Here is a 21,789-nt window from a genome sequence, read left to right on the forward strand (position 1 = left end):
TTATCAAGGTCCTTCAGAGCTGTCACGATCGAGGCTGCTCGTCCGGCCGGCCTTGAAACCGTTCCCACGCGAGTTCACGTATACGTCTGTCCCACCGTACACACTTCGATCGCTTTAAGAAGGTCGCACGGATCATTTCATCCTGCCTCGTCTGCATCCTGGCCGCGTGCAAGGAGTGCATGCGGTAAACGCGCCTCCCGCGCCTCTTCCCCAGGCTTGGGAAACTTTCGCTGTCCCACTGCGGCGAACTCGTTCACGCGCCTGACCGCGAATGTCAAGGCCGGGAAACTGGTAAACGTGATCCCATTTTCAAGGGCACTCACCTCAAAGTAAGGAAGGTCCTCGGCGTCCACGTCATTGAGAAACGAAACCGGCGTGCGCTCCAACCCGCCGCTTATGTCGTCGCACGCGAGATTCGCCATCACGTCGGCCACCCAATGTGCACTGCCCTTTGCGGGAAGTGGCCCGGCTGACGACGCCTCGACGAAGTCCGATGTGTTCGATCACTCTTGTCACTTTGCTTAGGCTTACTCGACGACGGCTGCACCAAGGCTGCGCTAGCAAAGGACCGCTGGTTGCAGAGCATGGAGACCGTACTGTTACCACCTCCGTGCCGCGTCGCGAACTGTCAGTTGCGGGATGTCCAGCAGCGGAATGTTTCACGGCTGGGTTTTACCTGGACTGCAGTGCGTCACTCAAGGCATAATTCTTCTCTTCTGTATTCCTCACGTACGGCAACAAAACGCGTCATACACCACGCGCGTGTGAACAGAAAGAAGTCCCTTGGACGTCCCTCATCGCTCGCATGCGGACTTGCGGCTTGCTTGGCTCCGAAACCAAAATGAGGTTGGTGACGTCACCAGACGACCAGACAGCGGAGAGGGGGAGAGGTACAAAGAGACAGAGAACAGCAAGACAAAAACGAAACTCGTTTAACTAAAATTTTAAATAATCAAACAATTTACGCAAAATAGAAATATTAAAACTAAATTGTTTTAACATGTGAAGTTAAAAAGGATTGAAAATAAGAGTTTAATGCATAAAAGCACGTCTTCACGTGACACCAAACCAAAAGCGCCAAAGACCCCCCCCCCCCTCTCCCCCATAGAGTTTCTTGCCGCGAGCGCTTTACAGAAGAAAAATACAGAAGAAAGAAAGCGTGTGTGCCGTTAATTGCGGGCGGCCAGATGCTCTCCCTGCTCTCCCTCCGCCAAGCGCTTTTCTCACAATCACACTAAAAAAAAAAGAAAAAAAAGAACACTTTAACAGGACACGCAGAAGTGACGTGTAGCTTCACGTCACTTTTGTGTCACGTGATTGCGCGTTCACGGTGTGCAAAAGTACCCTCCCCCAAAGAAAGACCTCCATGCCTCAAAGCAAGGAAAAACGGCAGTTATCGGCATTGTTTGTCTTGGCCATTTGCATTTAGTGCTTTGCGATTTGGTTTTGCCTTGATGAGAAGGACGTCAGTGCAAGCTATCTATAGTGAGTATGTCTACGTTCTCGTGGATTTGAAAGTGGCGCGGGCACCTGCGTGGCCCCGTCAGCCCCGTTTCTTTCCAACATGCTTTGGAACATGTATTTGAACAGCTTGCTTAGTTTTCGGGCTGCATAGCTGTATCTACGGCAACAAAAACGGAACGGGAGGGGGGGGGGGGGGGGGAGAGAAAAGATTGCTTTTTTAAGAAGCCCCAGTTGTATAGACGTCTAGTGTGTCAAACGTTGCATATTTTTGCATCAACGGTTTCTGGAGTGTACTTCGGCACATGAAACCTTGAACTGAGCCTCTGCACAAACATTGGCCATCGTCATTGCTTTTTCATCAGTAATTTATTGCGGTAGATGCATGTTTGGGTCGTAGCCTCCGCGTTTTATTTATCGAAGTGTCTAAAGGTACGTCCGACGTATCCATTCGATTCTCGTAAAGATACGGCGGACGTCGATATACAGGCTCATGGCTATACGCACGTCGAACGCGGCCACATTCCGCTTGCTACGCGTGAATGAATCTTATCCTCTATGATATCAGCTAGCCGCGACTCTCGATGAGGTGCTACGAAGAGTGCATCCGTTCTAACATAGATCACGGTCTTCACTTAGGGTTGTGTACGGCAAGCATCGCTGTCACGCACATAGCTGCAGGCGATGCTACGTACTGCACCCGCTCCACCAGCTGGCATCGAGATACGCACATTCACGAGCAGCTTTCGCTTCGCACTAAACTATTACCTCGATCTGCCCGTAATGTAAGCGAGCTACTCCTAGCATTTACGCTGTCTTAGGTCCTGCATCGACCTCCGAAGATCTAGCGCCGGCACAACACACACACACACCTCGCCGTGCAGAACATTCGGCATATTGGTTTTTCCTCTTTCATAAGTATGAAGCTGTGTGTGAGGTGTGGGTATGTGTTTTGTGAAGATGACCTAAAATGGCCTCCATGTTGTGTTTTTGATTACTGCATGATTTCCATTCCTTAATGACAGGTTTGTCAAGTATAGTTAATAGTTTATTTCAATGTTTCAAAAATCCTGCCATTTCACTCACATTTCTTTGTACAAGCTTCTTGGTATCTTCATGCAGCATATTCACCCTCTGTAATTTAGCATTGCGTCAAGGTAACCTGGTTATTTCTTTTCATCACCTTTCAAGACAACTGTCCCGATTTCATAAAGTGTAGGGTTTCTGATGACAGGAATTCCTTGGAAGTCATAGAAATAAATGAGATCCACAATCATGAGCTGTCTAGGGTATGCATATACATGTCCATCGCTCAGTGGAATGGTGTCAGTACGCTGTTAGAACAGGTCTTGTGGTAACAACAACCATTGCCTGAGGTGGTCCTTTAATGGGCATTGAAATGCTATGTAACTACAGGTACTGATAGAACTCTTGATCATGTTATGTGATGATGCGATCCTTGCATGCATATAGGTATACATTTCAGAATCTGCAGTGCACCACTTGACCATTTGCCACCAGTTTGTGTGAAAATGTATTTTTCATGCATGTTAACCAGTATTTAACAGATGACCCCTGTGCACAAGCCAAAAGTGCCACGAGCCAAATGTCACGAGGCCACACGACATGGCAGGAGGTGTTAAGTCAAGCTTACAAAGTTATATTTGAAATATGTTCTGGGACGTTTCAGCTCCAATTAAGAAAGGTTGAGGCTTACAGAGGTCTATGCCAGGTTGTCTATCACCTAACAGGGCAGCCTACGACCGTATGCTAATGAGTATATCTGAGATAACAGAGACATGAATTAAGGAATTAGTAATTATGTTTGTAGCAAAGGGCATGTAAATTAACGGGAATCCACAGTGGGATCTGCAGACAAGAACCATTAACGCTGGCACACCATACCCTTATAGGTGGAGATTAGGAGTCTCCCTAATTTTTTTTTCTGCTCAAAGCTTGTCATTTCCTTCATTCTTCCAGATGAGGAAGATGTGAAAATGATAGCATCGAAAATTCCAGAGACCATCGTTAACAAGCATGCTGATCCCAACAACGTAAAAAGGAATTTCAGAAAAGATGGGTGACTAGTAATGCTGGCAACAGTTGAAGCTAAGTGGAAAGGCATGAAATTGAAATACAACATAGAGATATGTTGCGAGACGACCAGTCTGTGGTGTGCGACATCTGTCTCCGTTAGTTTCATCAAGTGATTGGCCAAAGCAGATGGGGCTTGTGGTTTTGTGATAAGTGCAGTGTAGTAGCATAGATGCAACCTTGCCCATTAATAATTGGAGTGGAAGTGCATTGTTTTTTTGTAAGATGTTCATGGTTTCCATGCAAACATTATGAGAATTTTTTTCCTAGAGAATGTTTGCTGAAATGTGAATATAATGTGCAATAAAACTAGTGTTTTCTTGCTATTTACTTTTCCTTGTATACATTAGTTCTGTGAAGAAAACCACCGGCTAGAAGGAAATGTAATGGCATGCATTTTGATGCTTGGCCCCATTGTGCTGGCTCAGTAGTTAGTGCTTGGCTGCTTAACCCAAAGATGCAGATTTGGTTCCAGCCAGAGCAGGAGCATTTCAATAGAGGCAAAACAATAGGCCATCATGCACCGTGCGGTGTCAGTGCATGTAAAAGAACCCCAGGTGGTCGAAATTATACCGGAGCCCTCAACTATCGTGTTCCTCATAGCTGTAGTTATTTTGGGATGCTAAACCAGATATATATCACATCATACTCTGAGTAAGATGCTATTCATGGTCAGTTAATCATACACTAAACGATCAATTTTTTTCTGCATGGTACAGCAGCTGTTGTACAATTCTACTTTAGCCTTCATGAAGAATATCACACTGGCTCCACGTGGCCTTCTGTTGACCCTTGATATGCGTCACAATCACACACCCGAGTATGTATTTGTCTAAGGGCACCTATGCATGCAAGGAGGGGACCGTTACTTTCCATTTGTCCGAACTGATATGCACGATCCACATCATTTCTGTAATTCAACTGCCTGTTGATTGCAAGTGCAGCATTGATGCAAGTTTCAAAAAACTGCAATTAGCAAATTAATCCAAGCAGGAAACCATGCCAAGAACTGCTTTGGTTTCATCTTTAACAACTGTTTGAGAACTAAAATTAGCCAAATGTTGCAAAACATAGATGAGAGGTTACAAAATCTAAAAAACAATGCAGCCTACCTGTGGCATGTAGGGTTTCACATCCTAAAGTGACATATGTAGCTATGAAAAATACCGTAGTGGAGAGCCCCAGACTAATTTGACTGCCCGGGCTTTGTACTTTGCGTTGACATCTTGCAGGAAACAGAAGCATTTGCATTTCACCTGCACCAAGGTGCGACTGCCATCACTGGCATTAAACATCACCACCTTGGGGCAAGTAGCCGAACGTGCCACTAAGATGTCGCAGCATCTACGTACATGCTATACACGTCAACCTTTCTAGCATTAAAGCTGTCACATGCATGGCAGATATTCATGTTCAGCTTTGGACTGACAAGTTTAAAAGTGTACTATTTGTGTTTTTCTAGCATGAAAAACAAAGAAAACTAAGGAAAAACGAAAAAAAAAAATGAACATATGTTGAAAAAGCACTAGTCATTAACACATAAAGCATATTCGTTCCTTTATTAATGATAAAGTGGCCTTCAACAATAGTACAAAGCCTGAACATTTAGGAAGGTGCTGTGCCAGGCAGCTATTTTACAGAAACCTGACCCATTTCACCTGTAGTAATGCGCATCCCGGCGGTGTGGGCTGGGCACTTATTTTTCGGTCCACTAGCTCCAACATGCGAAAACTGCATCATGTGCATTCCCATTTTCCGAGTTTTGAGCTCTGTAGTGCAGGCTAACAAATTGTCGATGACTTATTTTCGTCTGATTGTTGCACAGCGCGTGTAAATAAATGACCACTGCACCTAATAAACACTGACATGCACGTGCAACATCGCCGATCATAAACGGACACACTGATGTCCGTCCGGACATCGGCACACTCATCACAGCACTCTTCGTAGTCTCACACAGCACTCTAGTAGGACGTAATCCGTACATCACAGCATCTCACGGTAAGCACAAACCACACCTCCAACAAACACGAATGACGCGATGCTTGGGCTAGAGACACGCCGGCGGCACTCAGCTTTTTCAGCGACTACGTAGAACTTGCAGCACCAAACCTCAATGCGAGCAGAAAGCGATGCGTTACGTGACGCATCTCATCACAGATGGAAGTGACGAAACTTTGAAGAATCAAAACTACATAACTACATAACGACCATCGTAGACGTTAATGCACATGATAACGAGGACCAAATGAGCGGGCGTGCGGGCCGCGGGCTGGCCGTCAACACCGCGATTACATGCGCTTGCGACCCTGCCGCGGTCCAACTCACGTAAACCTATCATCATGCCATCACGTAGTATATCACCCATTCTAGGCACTATTCTTGTCACTGTACTATTCTTTGTAATTTGACATTTCACGCATGCAGTAGTACATACTTCCTGCACCTCGCACGTACACCTCATACCAACTTCGATTTGGCTACATATGGCTACCATGTTGTTACAACCACATCTGGGGATCTCGGATCTGTCCGGCTTTCCCGACGGATCCCAACCAAGGCCCATATCGGAGAAAAATGCATTGGGTCCGTCGGAAGAACCCTACCGATCGGGTCCGTCCGCCGTACCTCTGAAAAATATTTCCCGGATCCGTCCGTCGTATCCCGAAGAAAAACGTACCGGGTCCGTCGGACGTACCTTTAAGACGATTGATCGGGTCCGTCGGACGTACCTTTAGCCACAGCCTTTATTTATTTGGAACATGCTGCGGTATCTGAAGACAAACGGGAGGCTACAGATACAGTACTGATCAATGCCCCGGAAAGCATACGTAAAATGCGCGCATTGTGCAAGAGAAGCACCCCCCTCACTCAAAAGAAAGAAAAAGAAAAAAAAACTGCATTACATATACCGAACACTAGGGAATGCATTCAACAACGCAAAATATTTTATTATACATCAGCAGGAAGTAGGTTAATACGTGATAATGTCAAGAACGTGGAAGCATCCAGATTTTAATGCATTATGTATGTTGGTCTGACCTTGTGATCTCCTAAGGTATGGAAGATCACCACAGTAATGGTTGCAGTATTAGTCTTGCAGCTAGAAAGGCTCAGCACCACAAGGGGGGGGGGGGGGGGGTAATTTTGGAAAAAGCTGGGCTGAATCCAGTTAGGGGAAGGGCCATGCAGGCCACCATAGGGTGGAAGGCACGAGAATGTATTCGAGTTCCCCCATTGCCAAGAAACATGTGCCAGGAATACAATAAAGACAGAAGGCAGAAAAGAACTGAGGCTCTGGAACGCATATATTCAAGGAAGCCGAGGGAGCAGGTTGCATTTGTATATGTGGTGGGTGGAAAAAGGGGAGAAGGCACCTTAGCGGTGGTGGTTGACTGGGGAGGGGGCTCGATCTCGGCACTATCGATTAATAGTGATGATGTTGATGTATTGATGTGGCAGAGGAGGAGGTTGCAATAGATCTTGCTTAAGTCGGCACAAAGGCCACGTATCTGTTGAGCGGCAATAAAACTGCAATTCAAAACTTTGGTAGTGGGAGGATATCTCCCATGGCACTCAAAATTCTAAAACAAAAAGAATTGGATAGGACAGTTAATCTGATTTGGACCCCAGCACACGAATCTGTTAGTGGCAACGAGGCTGCTCACAACCTGGCTCGGGATCTCTACTACTGAACAGGTTGGAGTGAGCAACCTGAGGAAGGCTACAACAGAGACGGGCGTCTGCTGTCGTATTATGATGTGACGCAGTATTATAGAAGGCAGCTTTTGAAACTACCCCCTCCAGACAAGACATTAGATGGAAAACAGATGACAGCATGGAGGCGTCTGCAAGAAGATGTTTATCCAAATCTGGTTTATATATTCCCAGATTTTGAAGATGAGAGCTGCAGGATTTGTGGGCAGAGGGGCACCCTGAACCATATAATATGAGAGTGTTTGCATCCCCAGGCAGGGCAAACAAAATTGATGATAGAGTAGCCTGGGAGGCTTTTCTGGAAAGCCCACCCCGGAACACCAGCTACTAGTGGTTCGACTGGCTGAAAAGGCTGCCAAGATCCAGGGGATTTTGGCCAGCATCTGAAGCGGATTCTCACCTACCCCAAGGCACCTCTCCTCTAGAGGGGAGGACCTGGGGCAGAAAAGAGCCTTTTCTGTCGGACAATAAAGTTGACTCAGCCACTCACTTGCAGTATTAGTTACTTCGTCTCACCTCCTGACACGCCTGAACGAAAGACGTAAAGTACATTTGTTATGTGATAAACATGCATACCACTCAAATGAAAGCTTTCATAAGGACGGTTCCCGATTCTTGTTATTCTTCTTTTTCTTGCCGAAAATGAGCTAGTGCATTACGTGAATTTTTACAAGGTGAACTTTGTTTAGCAACTGCTGCTTAAATTGGAGCTGATTAGAACTGCTGAACAAGGATTGGGGAATCGAGCATGTTCAACAAGTGCCTTGCCTTAACCAGCTGCTGAGAAAGTGGCAGCTACACATTCAAAGGCCACAAGCAATTTCTGTTTCATGTTGGGGAAAATGTCATTAACTGCAGGCATGCACCTCATTTACACCTGTATACCTTTTTTGTGTAGCCCACAGCATTTGGACCTTTGTTTCTTTTGCAGTTGTAGTCATTAGGCTGATTCCCCATTAATATGTGTCATACATCATAGATGCATTTGGAGACTACTTCTTGGTTGCTCATAACTTATTGCTCTCCTTCTTCAAGTATAGCTTGTTTTGAAACAGCTTAAAATTTTCATTATGTGTAGCTGAACGTTTTATTACCCGAGTTCTACATTCAGCAGTCACAGCACAATGCTATTGCTTTCCGCCGGGTAAGGTCAGAGATAAGGCTCTGTAGTTCATACCAATGACATTATGCTATCCAGAGATCACCATCTGGCCACTCGGTGCTCACTCTGAACCTGCAGCAATGTTTGTAGCATTCTTGATTCACCGATGATGGTTTGTCACTTCATAATCATCATCATCATCATCACCAGCCTCACTTCACCTACTACAAGGCTCTCCAATATCTCAATCCTATGTCAGCTGCAGCCACCCACCCAACTTTTTTCTGCCACTCCATGCCATCCCTTAGAATCCAGTCCGCTACCCTAAACGACCATTAGTTATTGTGCCTTTGTATTATATGCCCTGCCCATGCCCATTTGTTGTTCGTTTTAGCTGCAGTAGTATGTATTAATATGTGTTTGTTCCCTGAACGACCCCTCTCTCAATGTTATACCAGTCATTTTTACTTATACATATTGTTGCATTATCCTCAATTTCAGTTAAGCCCCTTTTTTTGGCTTCCGCTTTTGTACCCCTTGGGTAAGTAGTGGTAATATGCAGCTGCTATGTATACTTTTCTCTCGAAAGATACTTGCAAATTACCGTAGTGGAATGAAAAGCTGGGCGAGTTGGTACACACTCATTTTGGGTGAAAAAACAGCGCGAAGGGACGCAAGACAAAGATGAAAGAATGTCTCAGTGTTTTTTTTTTTATCTTTGTCTTGCATCCCTTCGCGCTGTTTTTTCACCCAAAATGTAAATTACCATTCATGATCTGGAAATACCTGTCAAATATGCTGCATGTTACATATTTTTACAGTTATTTCACCTTTGTAGTGTCGATCTGTGATCTCTGCTTGCCCTAATTAGATGAGAATTCTTCCATTACTTCCAGCAGCTTGTCAACTATAGTAAAGTTTCTTTTCCTTCATAGACTGTTGGGCAGTAGTTTTTTGTACATCAATTTTTAGACTTCACAAACCTTTCATTAATCGTGTTTTGCTCTGTGCCCCTCAGTTATTATCCTCAGCTATTCCCAGTCAGGGTCTCAGAATATTTCCTCTAAACATGCAATGAAAAGCATTGGAGAGATGCACACTCCCTACTTGACACCCTCTCATATTGGGATTTTATTGCCGTCTTTGTGGAGAACTATAATGTGTGTGTGTGTGTGTGTGTGTGCGTGTGCGTGCGTGTGTGTCACTGTAGATATCTAGTATTTTTTCACACAGCCCTTTTGCATCCAGATTTCAAAGTTCTTGCATAACTCTGTAACTCTAAGGATTCAACCGAGTCAAATCATTTTCCTAATCGAAGGCTTCATGTAGAAATTGATTATATCTTGTGTAATTATCACCTGACTGTATGGATTAAATAGAGTCCCTTTAAGACGAACTCCAAGGGACCATGAAAATTGTTCGTCTTATCAGAAGTTCGTCTAATCAGGAGTGCTTCCAAAAATGATGTTTGAGCATGCAGAGTGTGTCCAAATACCTCGTATATGAGAACAAATGAATAAAATGGCCTTTCAGGAAAATAAACTGCAATACAAGCATTTATTGGACTAATTTATTTATTTATTTTATTTACAATACCCTCAGGGCCCGTAAAGGCATTGAAGAGGGGAGTGGGTTAACAACAAAACAAAATAAGCATAACCGTATCGTTTACAAGGGTATGAATTTCAAAAATATCTAGAATACAACAATAAATACAAAAAATTAGATACAATAAGAAGCAGTGAAAAAGTCCTGTCAGTATACAATATTAGCTAAAGCAGTACGAAAATTTGAGTTATCATTGATGGAAACAATATCTGCGAGAAGGTGGTTCCATTCAGTCGATGTTCGGGGTATGAATGACTGTAAGAAAGCGTGTGTATTACATCTACCAAGGCCGATTTTATGATGATGGTCAATGCGATGGGATACATAGTGAGGTTGAAGAAAGAATTCGTCACTCAGGCTAGGATGATGATAGAGCTTGTGGAACAGGACTAAGCGAGATATTTTGCGACGTGATCTTAATGATGGAAGTTGAAGGTCGGACTTCATGGCTGTAATACTTTCGGTTCGGCTGTAATTAGAATAAATGAAACGGGCGGAGTTATTTTGAACAAGTTCTATAGCGGTGATTAGTTTTTCATAACCTGGATCCCATACAGATGATGCATACTCTAATTTAGGGCGTATTAGTGTTTTATATAGCAATAACTTTAATGACGATGGAGCTCTCGAAAAGGCACGGCGTAAGTAACCAAGCATGCGGTTAGCGTTGTTAATTACATATTCAATATGGGTTGTCCACGTGAGGTTAGATGAAATAATTATGCCCAGGTACTTATATGAGTTTGTTGATTCCAAAGGAACGTTATTCAAATAGTAAACATGTGAGTCATTAGAAATCCTTGTTACACGCATGCATTTACATTTACTAATATTAAGTTGCATTAACCATTTTTCACACCAGGTAGCAATCACAGTGAGATCAGTTTGAAGACAGTTAATATCATCTGGGTTTTTAATTTCACGGAAAATAACGCAATCATCGGCAAAGAGGTGCATGTTAGAAGTTATCTCAGAGGGCAGGTCGTTTATGTAAATTAAAAAGAGTAAAGGTCCTAGTACGGATCCTTGAGGTACACCGGAGTTCACATCAGAAAGCGAAGAGTTATGACCGTTTACTGATACGAATTGTGAGCGGTTAGTAAGAAAGCATTCAATCCATTTTAAAACGTTTGGTTCAATGTTAAGATGACGAAGTTTGTGAAGCAGCAGTTTATGACAAACCTTGTCGAAAGCCTTAGAAAAATCTAAAAATATGCAATCAGCAAATGAGGATCGATCCAGAATGTGGTGCAGTTTATGGGTGAAAGATAAGAGCTGAGTTTCACATGAGTACGACTTACGAAAACCATGTTGTGCCATTGTAAAGAACGAGTTTGATTCAAGGAATACTGTCACTGCTTTGAAGATTATGTGCTCTAGTAACTTACAGCATGTACTTGTTAGAGAGATGGGACGATAATTGTTGGCAATGTTTTTGCTTCCCGACTTATGAAGAGGAACCACCTTCCCAATCTTCCATTGCGTAGGTAATGTACATGTGTCAAGAGACTGTTGAAAAATCTTTGTTAGTATGATGGAACTATAAGTGGAAGTGTTTTTCAAAAATTTAGCGTTGATAGAATCGAAACCGGGAGAAGCATGATAGTCGAGATTTTCAATAAGTTTTGCAACACCAGCTACGTCTACCAAAATTGGGAACATGGTCGGGTAGTTGTAGTTCTGTGATTCAGGAAAGTGAGGACTAGGAGCGCTTGAAAAATTTTTAACAAATATATCGTTTAAGAAAGATGCACATTGGGTGTTGGAAACCTGTTGGCCAGACGAGTTCTGTAATATAATTAAGTTTTCAGAGGAAGGGTTAACTACGCGCCAGAATTTACGGACGTTAGTTTTCAACATGGAAGGCAAAGTATTGGAAAGAAAATGACGCTTAGCGCTTTTTAGGGCGGAGATGTACTCTGAAGAAGCTAGTTTATAAGCCGTCCAACGTGAATTAGTAGGCGATGCTTTAGCTGCACGATAGAAGCGTTTCTTTCGGTTAGAAAGGCGTCTGATATGACCGTTGTACCACGGGGCGTGACTATTTGAAATGATGGTGCGGTTTGGAACGTATCTTTCAGTTAAGTCTTTTACCTTGGCTGCAAAACTATCCCAGTTTGTCTGAACAGTACTGTCGTGAAAGTTAGTCAAAAAATTGTCCAGAAAGGCCGATAATTCTCTATTGATAGCTTCAAAGTTGGCTTTTTTGTAATCAAGAATCAATTTGCTTTTTTTGTTCGGCTTAGGGCAATCCAGGCTGAGACTGAAGTTTAGCAACGAGTGATCACTTATACCAGGTAGAAATATAATATCAGAAGCTAAGTTAGGCCGATTAGTTAGAATCAAATCCAGGGTGTTTGCAACATGGTCGGTGACTCTTGTGGGACGCGATACCAATTGTGTTAGGGAAAAAATAGAACAAACGTCTAGAAATTCTTTGGCTTGGGCTGAAAAGGATAACAAGCTAGGAAAAGGATCGTTCCAAGTAATATTTGGAAAATTAAAGTCACCAAGCAAGAATAGGGGGGACGAAGGATATAATGCACAAGCCGCGTTGATGGCGTCATGAAGGTCTTTATTAAATGTAGAGGGATATGAAGGAGAGCGATAACATGCACCAAATATCACTTTCACATGACCTAGGGTTACTAGTGACCAGACTATTTCTAGATTAGTGTCTATTTGGATGCGCAATGAGGGAATGTCGCTTGAAATAGCAACAAGAACGCCCCCTCCACGGTGGCCATTTCGATCACAACGGTAAATTGTGAAGTCACGCGCATTTTCGAAAATTTCAAAATCTTGTATGTGTGCAGAAAGCCATGTCTCAGTCAAAACGATTATGTTTGCAGAACTAGAGTCGACTGCTGAAGATAAGGAATCAAATTTATTAACCACGCTTCTAATATTAGTAAAAAGAACAGAAACGGGAGCTACTCTTAAATGGCTACTACCCCTCACTCTCTCCTATGTTGCGGCTTCAATAAACGAGGTAGCATCGGTATTAACGTTGCTATCGCTTGACTTGGTTTCCTTAACACTGCAAGAAATGGGATCGTAAATGTAGCACTTGTGGTTTAGAAGTAGTTTGTTGTAACGTAATTTAAACTTGGGAGACCCATCCCGACTGTTGCCAAATTCGATTAATTTTTTACGGGCGAGACGGGTAGAGGCCGAGAAGTCTTCACTAACACCAATGTCCTTGTCTTTGAAATCACTACGCATTGCAAGTATCTTTTCTTTTATTTTGTAGTTGCCGAACTTAACAATGATCGGACGGCACTTATTAGGCGCAAAGGAACCTAGGCGATGCGCACGATCAATTGAGTCTGCTGAAAATGTGACTAATGACGAGTTTAGAAGCGATGTTATTTTTGCTTCAGTTTCCTGCCAAGATTCTTTACTGTCTGAAATGCCATGAAAGATTAGATTGTTTCTACGTGATCGGTCTTCTAGTTCATCGAGCCGGGATTGAAATTGGTTATTTTGTGTTGATATTTCATGTACAGAAGACTGAATAGCGGAAAAATCGGCGTCGTACTGCTCGAACACTTTGGTTTCTTCTTCTAGGTCGTCTATTCTTTTGCGAATACTGGCGATTTTAGCTTCCATGTTCTTTTGACTATTCTTGATAGCTTTGATATCAGCCGCCAATTCAACGTGACTTTTCGAAGTTTGCAGTGAACGAGAGTGAACATCTTTCAGTAAACGAAAAAGAGTGTTCATTTGCTCAGCAGGATCGTCCGGCAATGAGTCGATTTCCGTAAGTGATTCGGATCGCGTATTGGGACCAGGGTTGGACTCAATGTCCCCGGAGCAGAGCAATAACAGCGCCACAGAGAAGCACTCGCAAATTGTTTCACAGAACACCCGTGGGCACGGGAACAGTAAAAGGAAGGGGTCGTCGCATTTCTTTGTAAATAATGGAAAAGTTGTCTACTACACCTTGCAGTAGAGCGTCAAGCATTGTTGACTGTTACCCAGTCTGTTATTTTTTTTTTTTTTATCTGTCGTGAAAATCGACGGCCTGCTACAAAAACAGACATCTCGCTTAACTTTTGAAGATACCCTTCAGTGCCCTCACACTGTTAAAAAAACTGCACTAAAGTGTCTAGGCAGGCATCAGCTGCATCACAGGTAACTAGTGCAGATTCAGGCGTAACATTCAAGCTGTCATCTTCAGCAGCAGTTTCCGATGGTAGGTCAAGCACTTCTTCAATCAGAGCGTTTGGTGTGTCAGCCCTACACGTTTCCACACTTTCGTCAATGCTGACATATGCACTGATGTCAGTGAACACACTCTTACTGCTCAGCGCAGAAACAATGCTTCTATCCTCCAAGTTCGCAGTGTGGTCCTCATTCGTAGTATCGCAGTCATTCTGCACTGAGCAATCACTAAACGCCACAAATCCTGCATGGCGGAAGGCGTTGGCAATAGTGGCCTGAGTAACCTGCTCCCAGGCGCTAGTCAGTAAGTGGACAGCACTTAACAGGTTAACACTGTGTACTCCTTACTGCTCTCCATGCAAATCAGCATCCTTTGCAGCAGAGAGCGACGATAATGCCTCTTCAAGCTACTTATTACTACTCCCTGGTCTATAGGCTGCAGCTTCGCCGTTGTATTCGCTGGTAGAAACTCCAGTCGGATGGCATGAAGTCTGGCGATGTGGCCGTGTCCGGGACAGTGGTCAACAACAATGAGAACTTTTCTCTTCTGTCTCTGGAAGTGGCGATCCATCTCTTGAAGCCACTGCTCGAAAAGTACCTGTGTCATCTACGCTTTTGAATTAGCCATGTACGTGACCGGCAGCGTTTTTATGTTTTTAAAGCAGCGTGGTGCTTTAGATTTGCCAATCACCAGCAACTTTAGTTTGTCAGTCCCAATCATATTTGCGCCCACGAGGACCGTTACTCGAAGCTTGCTCCGTTTGCCTGCCACGCAGTCATCACCAGCAAATGCGAGCGTTTTATTTGGGAGTAGCTGGTAGAAAAGCACAGTTTTGTCCACATTGTATATGTCTTGAGGGTCATATTCGTCCATGAGTTCATTCGTCTTGTTCTGCCTCCAATCGCTGCAGACTGCTTCATCCACTGCAGCGGCCTCGCCGACAACACAACGAAAGGCCAGTCCATGCCTTTTCCGAAATTGGTCGAGCCACCCATCGCTGCACGCAAACTCTACATTCAGTCGCAGGGCAATTTCTTCCGCCTTAGCTTTCAGTAGCACTCCATTCACTGGCAAATTCGCACTGCGCGCTCTCTTCATCCAGGCAAGCAGAACGTCTTCAAGGTCTTTGTGCATAGCTGTGCGCATCCTATTCCGCTTCGGCGCAAACTCACCATCTTCCAAAGCACTGGTAATCCGCACTTCATCCTTCATGATACTGCTCACGGTACTTTTCGCGATGCCGAATTTGCGCGCTATTTCTACCTTTGAAAGCCGGCCGGCGCGAACTTCGGTCAAAACTTCGGCCTTCTCACGAAGCTCAAGCAGCTTTTTTCGAGTTGTTGGCCAACTAGAAAGATACATGGTTCTCAATGCGGATTTTCAGAAAATAGCAAGGAGAGATAAGAATGCCTTCCTGAACATACAGTGCCAAGCAGTTGAGGACAACAGCCAATTAAGGAACACAAGAGCTCTGTATAAGACAATCAAAGATATCAAAGGAAGCTTCTGTGCTAAGCTGGGCATTATAAAGGACAAACGAGGCAAGGACCTCACTGAAGCCTCAGAGATAAAGAAGAGGTGGCAGGAATACACAGAAGAACTGTACAAGAAGGACCCGAATGTGCAAACCCAACATAAGACGGTTGTGATTACTGATCTCGAGCCGGGCATCCTGAAGAGTGAAGTTGAATGGGCCTTAGCCAGCCTTGCTAAGAACAAAGCTAGCGGAATTGATGGCATTCCAGCTGAGTGGCTTCAAAACCTCAACCATGACGCTGTTAACATTCTGCATACATTATGTCAGAAGATTTGGACAACCCTGCAGTGGCCACAGGATTGGAGGAGGTCAGTTTACATCCCCATTCCAAAGAAAGGCAGTGCCAAAGATTGTTCCAACTACCGCACGATCACGCTTATTTCGCATGCTAGCAAGGTGATGTTGAAGATCCTCCAAGGTAGGCTGCAGCAGTATGTGGATCGGGAGCTTCCGGACGTGCAAGCTGGGTTTCACAAGGGCTGAGGAACTAGAGACCAAATTGCCAACCTTCGCTGGATCATGGAAAAAGCAAGAGTTCCAGAAACCCATCTACTTCTGCTTTATTGATTATGCAAAAGCGTTTGACTGCGTAGATCACAGCAGATTGTGGCAAGCTCTCCAAGAGATGGGAGTTCCAATTCACCTCATCTGTCTCCTCAGGAACCTGTATGAAGGGCAAGAGGCCACAGTCAGAACTGGGCATGGTCTTAGTGATTGGTTTCCGATTGAGAAAGGAGTGAGGCAAGGCTGCATACTGTCGCCCTGCCTATTTAACCTATATGCAGAGTGCATCATGAGGAAGGCCGGTCTGGACGAGCCTTCGGCTGGTGTGAAGATTGCTGGAAAACGTATCAACAACCTTAGATATGCGGATGATACCACTTTAATGGCAGAAAGTGAAATGGAACTCAAGAGACTTGTGATGCGCGTACAAGAAAAGAGGGAGAAGTTTGGGCTTCAACTGAACATTAAAAAGATCATGTCGTCTCGCCCTATCAAGTCCTGGAGCATCAATGGACAAGAAGTGGAAGCTGTGACAGATTTTCTCTTCTTGGGCTCCAAGATTACCTCGGAAGGAGACTGCAGCCATGAAATTAGGAGACGCCTGCTTCTGGGAAAGAGAGCAATGGTTAGCCTTGACCGCCTAGTAAAGAGCAGAGACATTAGTCTGCCAACCAAGATCCGTATAACTCGTGCTATGGTCTTTCCAGTTGTGATGTATGGATGCGAGAGTTGGACTGTGAAAAAAGGCTGACCGCCGAATAATTGACGCGTTTGAATTGTGGTGCTGGCGAAGACTCTTGAGAGTTCCTTGGACTGCCAGAAGATCATATCGGTCGATATTGTCGACCATAAACCCTGACTGCTCATTGGAGGGTCAAATTCTAAAGTTAAAGCTCAGCTACTTTGGTCATCTGATGAGAAGAGAGGAGTCGCTGGAGAAAGATTTGATGTTGGAAATGGTTGAGGGTCGCCGGAGAAGGGGTAGGCAGCGAACGCGGTGGTTAGATGGCATCCTCGAAGCACTGCAGATGAAGTTATGTGATGTTAGGAAGATAGTGAGATACCGGAAAGCGTGGCGTCACATGGTCCATAGGGTCACGAAGAGTCGGACACGACTGAACTGAACTGAGCCATAGTAGCAACACGGCGAACACGGCGCGCACGAAAACAAACAGCGCACACCATGAGATGACAGCGTACAGCCTGGTAGAAAATTGCGGGACATGATGCGCACACCCGCCACGAACAATGGATCTGTGCACTGCAAAGTAGGCGTCGTTGGCGGTCAGCAAAGGCGCGGAGCTCGGTAGCACTGGCATGACGACACTATCATGTGATCACCATTGGGAAACGTCATTGGCTGCTTTTTCTTCTCACCGTTTTTTTTTTCCGCGTTTTGCTAGTTTTGCTGGATGGGCCGCGCATGCTCCTTTTTTTTTCTCTTTCTCTCTGTTTCTCTCTGCGCTCTGTTTCGTCCTTGCCCGAGGTCGTACCAGTCGTACCAAGACAGCCGGCACGACGCGAAACGCGAACCTACTTCTACTTCGGGGACAAAAGGATTGAGCGAGGAGCGGTGTTAGAGGACGAGCAGCGGCACTCTTCCGCCTTCGTAGAATCGCATTTCCGACGCCGACGTGCTTGGCTCTGCGTGCGTCGGCGGCACAGATGGTCGTGGCACTGAAAAGCTTTTTTTTTTTTTTTCTTTCTGCTGAAACGCTGCTCGGACGGTCGAGTAAGCTGCGCGGGTGGGGTGCGGCCGGCCGTGAAAATTCATCTTAACCGATTAGCGATTGCAAAGTGTTCATCTTAAGCGGATTTTTTTTGCATTGACTCTATGGGGAAGCAAACAGACGACCCCCACTGTTTATCTTAACCGAGGGTTCATCTTAAGTGAGTTCGTCTTAACGGGAGTCTACTGTATTGCCAAGATAGCATTTATAGAAGCCTCTTAGTTCTTTGTCTAGGTTACCCGACCACGGGAGTGCTGTTCAATGTTTTCGTCTCGTGCAGGTACAAAGAAGTTTGTCACTGAAGAAACCTTTCATGTGCTTGTTTCTTTACGTCACTTGTAAACACCTAGAAATCCCCTTGTGTGTACAGCATGGCTGCTTAGGGTAATTGCTTGTTATCAGCATTGCTGTACAAGCATCCGATTTTAACTATTTACTTTCCAGTTTTGCTGTGAGATCTGTCTGTGGTGCAAACATATTTATGAACTTCATGCATGTGACGAGCTAGTCAGATGAGCATAAACTGATACTTGAATAGAGAAACATGGAAATTTTAAGCAAATGCAAGTGGAGTCAAGAGTACCTATGAGGGATGCTGCAAACTTGTAAATGCAACAGAGAACACAAGGAAAGACAGCCTGTGTTTTCCAAAAGCATAAAAAGCTGCAACATTTGCTTTGTTTGGTCTTTGAATGAGGATATTATGCATTTATAACCAATAAAATTTCTCTCCCGTGCAGTTTTTCTTGACCCTTGCTTTCCTTCCATTTCAGTGCATGTGAAATGAGAGCATGCTATTATTTGAGCAAGGGAATTATACATAAGCTTGTGATTTACATGTTAGAAGGTATGGGGATTATCTGTTGCAGCATCAGCTCCTTTCTGTCTGCACATGGCAACAATAGTGGTCAAGATGAAAATGTTTTTTCAAGTGTGGACCTGCAAAGGGAGGTTGAAATGCATTCCTGCATTAAAAACTACCTGTCTGAAAGAGAAAATTTTGTTGTAGCGCATACCTTCTCTTTCTGCATAACTTGGTGAAAAAAGTGCCCATCCAGGCTGAAACCACCAAAATATCACATTTTGTACAGTACTAAATTTAGTGGTAGTGAAAAACACTTGCATGTTCACAAAGCTTTGGTCATTGCTGGCTGCAGCCACAACACAACTTTGTGAGCTGATTATCGTGGTAGGCCACAAATCTAGTTTTTTTATTTATATATATTACATTTGATAATCGTATTTCATATGCAGCTTCATCACGGACCTTGAACATTCTGATATACTGAATGTGTATGCTGCCCAGTTTGTCAAATTAACTGAAGTGTGCCTACAACATAAACACATTAGGTCAGAAAGCTTTCAGAGGAGCGCTTCTATAAATTGCTTGCTCTAGAGTGAAAGGTTGATTTGGAAGCTCAGCAGCTGTCCCGTGGTGTGCTTTCACACCATCTGCTTTACTGAGCGCCCTAGTCACTCAGGAAGCTTGATAGAAGCAGTGGCACTGCCTGCTACGCCGTGCCAAGTCGTGCAGTTTTGTTTTGGTCAGCTGCTCTCAAAAAGTTGTGACCATGCAGTTGGCTATGACTCTCCTTTTCTGTGAACCAAGGTGTGAAGCAGAAGAATGTATATGCTGTAGCCAGTTTAACAAGGGATGCCATGTTTCCATCGAGCTTCCTGCACATCTAATGTGCTCAGTTTCGGTTTAGGGGGGCGAAGAGGATCACATTTTCTCGTGGTGAACAGGTTTAGAATGTATTTTTTCTTTATTTAAAAAACTGATATATCATCTCTTTCACAACTTCAAACTCTACATATATATATTTGTGCATAACTTAACACCTCTCAAGATTTTTTTTCCCATCATGTAGTTGTCAGTCTTCAATCAAGCACCAGCTTCTTACTAATGATAAAATCCAAGTTACTATTTGGACCACTGAGGCATAGCACTTGTCACTTGTTTGCTCTGGATTAAGGTAAAAAGTCTTAATGTGATAGCATTACGTGCCCCATTACAAGAAAAGCCTGTAGTGTTTGTCACGCTCACAACATGGCCATAAAAATCCCAAAATATGCTGTAGCCAGTTTAACAACGGATGCCATGTTTCCATCGAGCTTCCTGCACATCTAATGTGCTCAGTTTCGGTTTAGTGGGGCGAAGAGGATCACATTTTCTCGTGGTGAACAGGTTTAGAATGTATTTTTTCTTTATTTAAAAAACTGATATATCATCTCTTTCACAACTTCAAACTCTACATATATATATATATTTGTGCATAACTTAACACCTCTCAAGATTTTTTTTTCCCATCATGTAGTTGTCAGTCTTCAATCAAGCACCAGCTTCTTACTAATGATAAAATCCAAGTTACTAATTGGACCACTGAGGCATAGCACTTGTCACTTGTTTGCTCTGGATTAAGGTAAAAAGTCTTAATGTGATAGCATTACGTGCCCCATTACAAGAAAAGCCTGTAGTGTTTGTCACGCTCACAACATGGCCATAAAAATCCCAGCGGGTAACATTATCAAGCAGCTGTATAATGCATACAGACACACACGACAGAGGCCAACATCACTTCAGACAATCCTGTGCCAGGCATTCAATTCAACGGCATGTACCGCCACTTGTATTCCTTCAGACCGAGGTTTCAGTGATTACGGCTCTCAGGCGCTGCTTGCATTGGATACAATATCAGCAGAGATAACTTTGGTGCATTCACTTGACAACTGTGGGCGATTCCCCTGCCCGACGGAGACGAAAGACACACACATACAGCGGGCCGTGGAAGTGTAAAGAAGACAAAGAACAGAAAACGCTGCGGCATCGCCATCACCATCGCTTGTCTCTGGCGCCCATCTCTCGCGCTGAAGCTGTGCCCTGCGGCTGGCAATTCAACCCTGCTGTGCCCGAATTACTGGCAGCGCTAGACGTTCAAACCATCTATTAAATCCACATCTCACTTGGTGGAGGTCAATCTGAGGTTCCCTGTACCCGTCTCGCCCTGGAACTTCGCAGCAGAACGTTGACTACCTCAATGAGCCGACTTCATTGCACCTACCTCCGCCCGTCACCTGCACAGGTGCGCTTCGTCAACGGGACCCCGCTACCTTCAGTGGAAGCAGCGATGACGACGTCGACGATTGGCTGACCACTTACGAACAGGTCAGCCGTCACAATAACTGGGACGACAATCGTAAGCTCAATAATGTCATCTTTTACTTGAGCGACGTCGCTAATCTGTGGTTTCGAAACCACGAGTCGGACTTTACCACCTGGGCGAATTTCAAGACCAAATTTTCTGATGTCATTGGCCGCCCCACCATCCAAAAACTCCGCGCGGAACAGCGTCTTCGGTCGCGACTGCAGCTGCCCGGTGAAACATTCACCAGTTACTACATTGAGGGCATTGTTGATCTGTGTCGTCGTGTCGACCCGACCATGACCGAGGCCGTTAAGATACCTCATGTGCTCACAGGAATTGATGACGGCACTTTCAACATGCTCATAGCGAAAGGCCTCACTACGGTCAAGGAAGAAATCTACGACCTCTGTCAAAGCTACGACGAGCTCCGGAAGGAGCGTGTTTTGATTCGCCAGCCTCATGCATCCCTTGCTGGATTAGCCGCGGAGAGGGAGTCATCTAGCCTCTCTGAAGACATCGAGGCTTTTGTACGCCAGGAGGTCGCGCGACAACTGTCCCTGCAGCCATATGTTAAGGAGTCGTCACCAACTGGCCTTGTTCCGGAGCTTCGCCGTGCAATCCAGCAGCATGTGTCTGAAGTCGTCCCTAATCCTGTTCCTCAATCAGCTCCGGTCGCACCCTTAATGCCGTTCCCCACGCCCGCAATTTCATCGTCCGGCGTT

At 44.5% G+C, this 21,789-nt stretch overlaps 2 protein-coding genes and 1 long non-coding RNA gene across 8 annotated transcripts in view; 1 reads left to right on the forward strand and 2 right to left on the reverse strand.

Moving 5' to 3' along the window:
- Positions 1-874, reverse strand: part of LOC146210003 (transmembrane protein 43-like) — a 124,839-nt gene extending 123,965 nt beyond the window's left edge. For 2 of the 5 annotated variants that reach the window (XM_084606108.1, XM_084606118.1), the window contains exon 1: positions 324-873. In XM_084606108.1, coding sequence (XP_084462234.1) covers positions 324-422 — 99 coding nt within the window. In that variant the 5' untranslated portion in view covers positions 423-873. Of the gene's footprint in view, positions 1-323 lie in introns of all 5 variants that reach the window. The other 3 variants (XM_084606127.1, XM_084606135.1, XM_084606142.1) reach the window with 3 other exon arrangements.
- Positions 875-1,316: 442 nt separating this feature from the next.
- LOC146210004 (uncharacterized) overlaps positions 1,317-21,789 on the forward strand; it is a 48,171-nt gene continuing 27,698 nt past the window's right edge. The window contains exons 1-2 of one of the 2 annotated variants that reach the window (XR_014707971.1): positions 1,317-1,485; positions 8,876-8,915. This is a non-coding gene — a long non-coding RNA (uncharacterized LOC146210004). The remainder of the gene's footprint in view (positions 1,486-8,875; positions 8,916-21,789) is intronic. The other variant, XR_014707972.1, reaches the window with a different exon arrangement.
- LOC146210005 (uncharacterized) lies at positions 12,921-15,355 on the reverse strand. Its single transcript, XM_084597881.1, has 2 exons — positions 15,323-15,355; positions 12,921-13,918 (listed from the first exon to the last, which is right to left on the reverse strand). The coding sequence occupies exons 1-2, from the start codon at positions 15,353-15,355 to the stop codon at positions 12,950-12,952; spliced, it is 1,002 nt and encodes a 333-aa protein (XP_084454007.1). The 3' UTR covers positions 12,921-12,949.

The sequence above is a fragment of the Amblyomma maculatum genome, chromosome 1 (assembly GCF_055883805.1).
Source record: "Amblyomma maculatum isolate TAMU_Amacu chromosome 1, ASM5588380v1, whole genome shotgun sequence".
NCBI classification, from domain to species: Eukaryota; Metazoa; Arthropoda; class Arachnida; order Ixodida; family Ixodidae; genus Amblyomma; species Amblyomma maculatum.

What these genes read in the sequence shown, in the direction of transcription:
- LOC146210005 (XM_084597881.1), bottom strand. Translation starts at nt 15,355, where the DNA reads ATGAAGTGCGGATTACCAGTGCTTTGGAAGATG. An exon ending in TACCAGTGCTTTGGAAGATG is followed by an intron (nt 13,919 to 15,322) that starts GTGAGTTTGCGC and finishes AAGGTGTAGTAG; the next exon opens with ACAACTTTTCCATTATTTAC.